We start from the raw sequence: 9458 nt of genomic DNA on the forward strand, positions 1-9458 counted from the left end.
CATTTGGGATAATATTGTTCCATTTTGTGGAAAAGCAGGTTTGTCATATCAGCAAGTGTCCCTACATCTCCTCCCATGAACAAAACTCTCTCAAAACAGAGACTGGCATCCTGGATTAGCCAAAAAAAGACTACTTTGGATAACTGTTAAAGGAGCTAACATTTTCACTGCCACTAAACTCCAGCATCACTGACCACACACAGAGAGTGTCATTTTTAAACACAGAGAACTTATCACAAAAAATTAACAACAACTGGCACTGCTGGATTATTAGGCCCAATTCTGATTATACACCATGATGTTTTATGTTAGAGTAACCCCATTGACTTCTATGGATTATTCCTCATTTACACCAGTGTAAGCAAGAGAATAAGACTCACTATTCCTCAACATCTATAATGTGAGTTTCTCTATGTAGCCGAACACATATTACTTCATTCCTGTGGTAAGGACCAACAAAAAAGTTACAGTACCGTAAATAACTAACTTGTGTATTTAGGGATATTTGATGTAATAATGGAGGATTTCATCAGTCAAGTTAAGTAGTTACACATTTCACAACTACTATGTGACTTTAAAGCATTCTGAAGTAAAAAAGACATTTCTCATATAAGTCTGTGGGAGTGGTGCCTGCCTGTAGTTTCTGTTCTCTGACAGAGTATTTAACCAATACTGGTTTGAAAGTATTAAGTAACGCCAAAGACTTTGTACATTCCTTGTAAATAAACAAGATTGCATCACAGAAAATACCAGACTCCATCAATTTCAAATTCCAGGTCTAACAATTGGCAGGGCCCCAAACTTTGACTAGCCACTCAGGTCAAAAGAGGCAACAATATTTTAAAAGCCAAATTCTAACATAATGTGAAAAATACTCTAATCACAACATAAAGAAGTAACACTGAATACTTAATTTCTTAATAAATAACCATCCCATAGGAAGAAGATATCATCAGTTGCAGGTACAGAAGAATGGAGAGAAAGTAGATCCAATTTATATGCATGGGAAAGCAGGAAATTATAGCTTTGTATAGTAAATTCCATTTTAATAAAAAGTTAATATGACATCTAAGAGCCTGATCCTAATGAGAAGACTCTTGTTGACTTTAATGGGCATTAGATCATGCCCAAATAAAGCAGAATTACAAATTTAGGTCCTGATCCTGCACATATGTATGCAAACTGTTCCACTGAGTTCACGAGTTTGCAGGATGGAAGCCACAATGACCATAAAGTTCCCCTAACTTTCCCATACATTCCAAAGAGAACTGCATTCTTGCAGTTGTGCTCTACGTCATGAGCCTGAACTATCAGTAAAATGACACCATCCACCCAGAGACCATTCACAGTTAGAGACAGCTAATTAGCAACAGGTATTCCTAAGAACCACTGCGTGAATGTGTGTAACTATATGCAGTACTCTTAGGTATTTATCACTACAATGATCATTCACATTTTATTTAGTCTGATCAAAAGCTTACCTGTGCCCAAGATGATAAACCACTGTAGTTATTCCATGGGCATAATGGCTGCTGAAGTTGAAACTATGACTCTCTTGGAAGCTTTGGTTTGTTCCAACACTAGACCAGGAAAAATGAATACAGTTTACATTTTATAGGGAAAAAAAGGTTCTTTAAGTTGGTTCTGAAATGTACCACAAGCATCCGAGTTTATTTTTACCTTACAAGGTAACTTTTCAGTTCTCCACGATAATTGATGACTAGCAGTTCAGCTGACCATTGGGCACTTGCTTTATATTCTAGAAAGATCAATCCAGCAATTGCGTAGCTCAAATCTCCTGGAAAACTGGTTGCCTTTTACCAAACAACCCAAAAAAAGACAGACATGTATAGGTAAAACACAAGAAAGCGGCTAAGCTGAACTAACAGAAATAATTTATATATTGCATTAGTTCCAGAGGAAAATGAGTTTGCCCTTCACTATACTAAGGAAAAAGCAGTCATGATAACACAGAACATAAGATGCTTAGACAATATATTGAGGGAAAGTGATTAAAAGATACCCAAAAATGTTAGCTCATAATAACTTGTCCTTCAGGCTGTGAAAGATTTATTGATTTTAATTCTGAAATTGTTATTAGCTTGCTGCAAACAGCATTATGTTTCCTCAAATAAAAGACTACTTTGTTGAGATCCCTGTAGTAGCAATGCCAACTTTGGATTGTGATCAAATCAGAATATAAGCTGCACAGTTTCAGACCTGATCAGTACTTTCATGAGAAAAAGAGAAAAAAAAAAGGAAGTTCAGATGCTATTGTGGTTAGTGGTGCTGGCAGTGTTCCCTGAGGGTACGTCTTCACTACCTGCCGGATAGGCGGGTAGTAATCGATCTATCGGGGATCGATTTATCGCGTCTCGTTTAGACGACTCCAGAACTCCACCAGGGCGAGAGGCGGAAGCGGAGTCGACGGGGGAGCCGTGGCCATCGATCCCGCGCCATGAGGACGCGAGGTAAGTCGATCTAAGATACATTGACTTCAGCTATGCTATTCTCGTAGCTGAAGTTGCGTATCTTAGATCGATCCCCCCCAGCGTAGACCAGTCCTTAGAGCAGTGATACTCAGACTTCAGTGGTTCAGGAGCCAAATTAGTGATCAACATTACCCAAAAGAGCCACAGCAGTGTGAATTCATTGCTTCGTTTATATACATGTATACAAATAATACACACACACACATATTATTCTCACAGCAAAATGATTGGTTAATAACTTAGATTGGTTAATAATTAAATCACACAGTGTTTTAATATCACGTGCTGCAAAGAGCTGCAGGAGAGACATTAGAGAGCACTTGCGGCTCACGAGCTCAGTCTGAGTATCATTGCCTCAGAGTCTGATGCCCCAGTAAAGTGTTAGAGGCCACCAAAAGCTGTTGGATCTGCCATATTTTTGGATGAGAGTCAAGATAAAGTTCCCGTCAACTGTGTTCTTTGAAGATCCATTGGTACTTTCAGCGAAAATAGTGAGCAGGAAAATGTACTTGTTCATTTAACACTTATAGCTCAATTGTATTTAGTCATGATAAATACTTCATACTATACTACTAAACACTAATAGCACATTTGTAAAAGTAACAGTCTTTGTAGTGTATGTCCTTGCACTAGAATATTCTGTTATTAAACTTCTACAGAGGAGTGAGTAGAAGCAGTCATTTGTGTGCATACAAGTTACACAGGGTTCCACTGTATGAAACTTTATTTAATAAAGAGGGTAAATACCGGAGAAATGACAAAGAGCTCACTGCCCATCAGGTCAAATACTCTCACAGTTCCAGTGCTTTCAGCATAGGCAAGCAGTGTGCAGTCATGACTCCATGCCACTCGTCTCCACTGTGTGTTAGGATCCCTCGGCACTACAGAGAAGGAAGACATAAGATGACATAAAAATATGGCCATGGTTTCAATGGTTACATTATAAAACTGTACTCAACTGTTTTCATCTATCAACTTTCTGAGTCTTAATTAGGATAATACAGAGTTTTGTTGGATCACGTAAATGAATCTTACTGTAACTCATTCACAGTAGTGGAAAACCTTGAGACTAGGAGTCTTAATTTCCTAACTTTTGTACTATAAAAATGTCATTCTTAACACAGCATCAATGTACTGCTTGCATATGTGGGAATCTTTTTAACAGCTTAAAAATAGAGCGGTGTAAAAAAATGGAAGAGATATAACAGAAGCTCTGCCTCAAATTTCCTTATTACACAGACACATAATAATTTTGTAGATAGGTGCTACGTAAAGTGTATTCTCTAAAGACCAAAAAGAGTTCAATCATCGCACTGTGCACTTATTATTGTCCAGCAACAATAACTGATCATCTTACCACCTGAAAATAAGCATCCACTGGGATCAATGAGCAAAGAGAAGATGACAGCCTATTCTAGGCAGCCTATCCCATTATCTAACAGACAGAAAATTAAGAATAGCAGAAGGAAAAAGAGAGACTGACTTGTTTGGTACATACAGTATAAGTCAAATATAGCCCCTTTCATTTCCAGCACTATAGTATTATCCTATTGAAAATTATTGTAATAAGTTTTTTGGAAGCTTACTGTAATTCTACTTTACGACCACTATTGCATCTGTCCTACCATCATACTGCATTGATATGGCTGTTTTAAAGGAAGAGCTCCCTTCCTCAGACATAAAAGATGTCACATTTGAAGGAGTCATTTAAACACAATGGGTAACCTTTCCAAAAGCATCTTAATCTCAGTTTCAAAATGATTTAGGAGCCTAAGTCTCACTGAAAGTCAATGAGATTTATGGCCCGTAAGTGCTTTTGAAATTTTCCCCAAGCATGGCAGAAGGTAGCCAGATTAATAGGATAGAGAAGGCAAAGGACTCTGTATTAGAGTTATGGTACCCTTAAAAAAAAAAAAAAATGAAGTACTCCCTTCAGCTCCTATTACAAACATTTATTTGATCTTTAACTGAGCTTTGGTGGAGGACAGCTGAACCACTGTGCAGTCACACCATAACAAAAATACTTTTGTACACATCAATGCTTGTAGCCCGTCTACTTTTCTGATATTCAATACTCTACTTCTGCCTCAAAATGCCCCCTTAACTCTACCCTCTCCACATCAGAGATTCAGGCTCAGTATCCTAGTTAGGGTGGAGGAAAGGAAAAAGTGGAGAAAACACAGTCTGTCAAACTGTATCAATGTTATTAAAAGGTATTTCCTTAAAAGAGCATATGAATAATCTTTTAAACCCAATAAGCAATAATACTGCTTAAGAAACCTCCTTGACATAAAAAAAGTTTTGCATACCTTGACATTTTCCAACAATGGATCCAAAGTCATCTTTTGCAGACCTGTAAATCATGAACACATGTAATTAACTGAATTTTGATGAAGAAAACTGACAATTACTGCAGCATTTATAAAATAATTAGAAAATACTGAAAATGCATAATTTGAGAATTAGCACGTAGTTAATTTTGATTTCTATTAAGACATTTGATTCCATCCTCAGACAGCCAAGGTGGTTTAAAACATAGTTTAGGATCTCTCTCTTTCCAATCCATGGACAAAACTGCTCAAAAGAGTCAGAGGCATCCATTCCACCAGATTATATTAGCACCTGACAAACTAGGCAGGTAAATGTGGGATCTACACAAACTCAGTATCCTTTAAGGCTAGTATTTCAGAAACAATGTAAAAATTCTGCCAGTTACAGCCACACAGTAAAAATGCAAACTTCAACCTTACATTCTAGAAGTTTGACATTTGTGATGTTTTTGTCTATTTTCATCAAAACAGTTTTCATACATTTTCTTCTTTTACATATAAATAGCAGGTTTGATCTTCCAGCAAATGGATTTTTGTGAAGCAAGCAAATACACTCAGTCAAGACTTGTTCTGCAGATAAGTGTGTGGTGGTTGCTTTTGAACTTGCAAATGAAGGTGGGTCAGTTGTCAATTGTGGGGGAGAGGAAAGTAAAATTCTCTACATCATTTTACTCAAATCAGTATTATTTGTACAGCACCATAAGTGTTCAAGGCACTTTACAGCTAAGTAAAATGACAGCTCCTTGCCACAATCCAGTGAGATTCCAAACACCTCCTCTTCCTTCCCCAATGTGACTTCAGTGGGAGGTGAGGGCACTCAGCACCTCAAAAGGTAAAAGCCAGAGATTACTTAACAGAGCAAGAAATGAAATACAAAGGAGAGAGGGAGACGCAAAGGTGGACAAAAGCAATGAAAGATCATGAAACGTGCTTAGTGAAGCTCATCCATCTTGTTCATGGCCTCTATGTGTCTTCATTTTTTAAAATGTAGTTTTTGTGTTTATGGGCAGTGTCAGGAATAAAGCAAAGGGTGTAAAGCTGCTGCTTTTAAAGTTAATAGGTTCTAAGACCATTTCACAAATTATGATGCCTTAAAATACAAAAATTTAACTTTACCTTTAAAAATATAGCTTATAAATCCCTAACTCCATTTTCTCAAGATACTCCATGAAATTGATAGTGAAATGATAGATAATACTGAGTTACCTGATTTCTACACATTGGTCCTGAACAACTGCCAACAGTTTACCATTACTGAAAGGAGGGAAAAAAAGCATTTCATGTTAAAATTCAATTACAATAAAAAGTTGCTTTTGTGAAACATGGGTCACACAATTAGGTATCACTTTACAAACTCAGATTTAAATTCTGTCTTACATTCCAAGTGAAAATAATTGGGTGATGATAATTATTAGAAGATACCGGTCCCCATTATGTAAATTAGCACAGTTAATAGATTCCATATGTCACTGGCTGCATCATATAACTCAGTACTATTAATATCTCACTTTTTATTAGCACTATTAAAAAAATCTAAAATGGTTGTTCCAAAGGAGGTCAGAGTCAAACACTGCTGAAGGATAATTTTAAAGCCAGAAATATTTGTAATTATGCCTGCTAAGACAAGAGTTAATCAAATATTATGTTTCAGGGTGTCAGCTGATCACTACTGGGGCGAGGAAGGAAATTCCCATCCTGCCTCAAAATATACAGCATTGCACAATTGAGGGAAGGGGTCCTCCCTTCTTCTGAAGCATCAGGCATAGACCATTGCCTTCAGTCAGATACCAGACTTGCTGGACCTTTGTTCAAACCCAATATGACACATACGATGTTTGAGAGCCACAGTAAAACACCCTGAGTAAAGCTATTACAAACTAATATCAGGTCGTGCAATCCTCCTATGTATACATTTTCCATTTCTTAGAAAAAAAACATTTATTTCATTTAACCATTGCAAAACAGCAATTTTCAGTCCCAGAATTTTTCCACACATTAAAGGCCAGACTTAGAAAGTGCTGGGCAGCTCCTGGAAACTACATTATACTTACCTCCCACTAACTTTAATGGAACTTGATGACATAGCATCTTGCAGGTTCTAGGACTTTAGTAAAGCAAGCCCTGACAAGTCATTCAGTAGATTCTCAGCCAAAGATTTATCCTACTCACCATCTTTACTTGCAGATTGAGCTCGCATTCAGGGGTGAGCAGGAGGAGGAGGATGGAAGCCTGCAAGCAGTTCCATACACAGCAGATATGATGGGTAAAACTAAATGAGCTGGTTCAGACAACACTGCCAAACCACTAGCTTCAGGGACAGGAAGGCCACCAAAGTTAAACCCATGACCAAATCTGGACCCATAGTTTATTTTCTTCTTCTTCAGCCCATGTCTCTCTGATAATGCTAAATTATTGCTGTCTAAATAGAATTTTTTATATGCTTCCTCAACCAACTTAACTGTTATTACAAAAATTACTAGAAAGAGTGAGCTTGCCTTTTTTCCTCCCATAAATGTATATAAAACAATGTGTTGTGTTAACAAAGAACACAGAAAGAAAAATGATACTCCTCTTACCTTGAAAGCACTAGAAGCCAGTTGATCTGCTTACTAACCAGACGAACAAGCCCAGCAGGGAGGGAAAACTTTGCAGGACTGAAATTACAAGTAAAAAATCAAAAACTTAGAATCTGACTAAACGACAGACTAAATATTGAATTGAATCTAAATAATGAAACTTACAGTCTAAGACTGTCATTTACGTATGCTATATCCTGCTAGAGACCTTTCTAGAAGATTTGATTTTAAACACATTATACTGATTTGCAAATTAAGATTAGCAATGATGTGACAGTTCAGTGGAAACAGTGGCTCCTCCAATTCAGGAGTCTTCCTTGTATTTTTTCCTTTATTTCTTGAAAGAGAACCTAAGTTTACATTTTTATTTTGTCCATTATAGTATGAGTTTATCAGAACAATTTTTACTGTGTGTTTTGTGAGACATGCATTGTATTCCGTCCCTTCTATCCCTATGCCAATCCCAATTACTTATTGGAAAAGTTATTATTTTAGACTTCTGACAAAACTAGATCACAATTAACAAGTGGATACATGTAATCCTTAAAAAAGTGACTAGTTACTTTTCTGCATGTTGGAATACTGTAAAATTCAGAGCAAGTTACACTAGCATGAACTGATTCTGAATATAATTGTGTTTGTTTCAAGTTTTGTATCAAAAACAAAAATGCTTTGCACTTTTAGATGGCTATGTTTGTCATCAAATGATTTCTAAGCAGCATACATAAGTATAATCCCATTTTACAGATGAGAAAACTAAGGTGTTAAGAGGCTGTCTGACCTCAAGCAAATCACTTTACAAGTCAGTAGCATAGTCCACAATCATGTCTAGGGCCCTACCAAGCACTTCAGGAAGGAGAATGACATAAGAGAATTTCTAATGACTTGGGAATGCTCACTGCAGGTAAATATCATAAGATGCATATTAAGAATGGAGAAAAGTAGTAAGTCTGAACTCAGCACTCTAGATGCTGCAGAACTGAGTAGTGAGGGAGCAGGGCCAAGGAAATATACAGTTTACAAGCTCAACCAAAACCTGAATACGTCTAGTACAGTGTTTCTCAAATGCGGGCATGCAGCCACCAGGGGCTTTTCTTACGGCCACAGCCTCCTGGGCTGTGATGAGGCAGGAGGACCCACTCCCTGCTCCTCCCCGGTCCTCCTGGATGAACAGCCTTGGTGTTGGTTGCTGGGGCTTCCAGCAAGGGTTGGACAGCTGGTGAAGTCCCCATCTTCCCAGGGGAGATGGAGCTCAGAATTTGGGCTTCAGCCCAGGGGTGGTGGGGGGGCTCTGGCCACGGGGCTTCAGGCTCCGATCCCCGCTGCGTTCTCCGGCCAACACCCTGCCCCCCATCGCCCCTGGCCCCTGATGCATCCCCCGATCCTCCATCTAGGGCTTAATTTGTTCCCAGACTTCCTGGGGCTGAGTAAGTCTGCTGTGAAAAGTGATACCTGTATGTTGGTTAATATCACTTTTCACAGCAGCTTTACTAGCTAGCAGCAAATAAATTACAATGGTTTGTACATGTATATGTGCATATGTATCTGTTTTTCCTAGAGCTAATTAAGTATTTTAGGAAAAAATTTAAATTAAATTAATGGAGATATCCTATCTCCTAGAACTGGAAGGGACCTTGAAAGGTCATTGAGTCCAGCCCCCTGCCTTCACTAGCAGGACCAAGTACTGATTTTGCCCCAGATCCCTAAGTGGCCCCCCCAAGGATTGAACTCACAACCCTGGGTTTAGCAGGCCAATGCTCAAACCACTGAGCTATCCCTCCCCCGATGTGAGATCGGCCACCAGCAAGAGTTGGTAGCTGCACTCTAAAGCCACCAAATAATTTGTCCTGAGAACCCCGGGTCTAGTAGCACAGATAACATAAAGCCTAGAGAGTGTACAAGCTCAAGGAAAAGAAAAAGAAAAAACACTTGAGTTGCAGACAAGAAGAACATTATTGTCCATCAAATTACACAGAAAATGGAACCAGAGGACATTGTTATGAAGAGAGGTATGGCCCTCAAACCAGACAAACAGAAATTCCCACATCCATGAAAACTAT

General features: G+C 38.3%; 1 protein-coding gene across 1 annotated transcript in view; it reads right to left on the reverse strand.

Moving 5' to 3' along the window:
* NBAS (neuroblastoma amplified sequence) overlaps positions 1 to 9458 on the reverse strand; it is a 381012-nt gene that overhangs the window by 355532 nt on the left and 16022 nt on the right. Inside the window, exons 2-9 of the mRNA XM_026655553.2 lie at positions 8516 to 8557; positions 7685 to 7727; positions 7399 to 7483; positions 6029 to 6076; positions 4802 to 4845; positions 3240 to 3373; positions 1681 to 1814; positions 1482 to 1580 (exon numbers count right to left, since the gene is read on the reverse strand). Of these exons, the coding sequence (XP_026511338.1) occupies positions 1482 to 1580; positions 1681 to 1814; positions 3240 to 3373; positions 4802 to 4845; positions 6029 to 6076; positions 7399 to 7483; positions 7685 to 7727; positions 8516 to 8557 (629 nt within the window). The remainder of the gene's footprint in view (positions 1 to 1481; positions 1581 to 1680; positions 1815 to 3239; positions 3374 to 4801; positions 4846 to 6028; positions 6077 to 7398; positions 7484 to 7684; positions 7728 to 8515; positions 8558 to 9458) is intronic.

The sequence above is a fragment of the Terrapene carolina genome, unplaced genomic scaffold (genome assembly GCF_002925995.2).
Source record: "Terrapene carolina triunguis isolate 2854851 unplaced genomic scaffold, T_m_triunguis-2.0 Scaffold42, whole genome shotgun sequence".
NCBI classification, from domain to species: domain Eukaryota; kingdom Metazoa; phylum Chordata; order Testudines; family Emydidae; genus Terrapene; species Terrapene triunguis.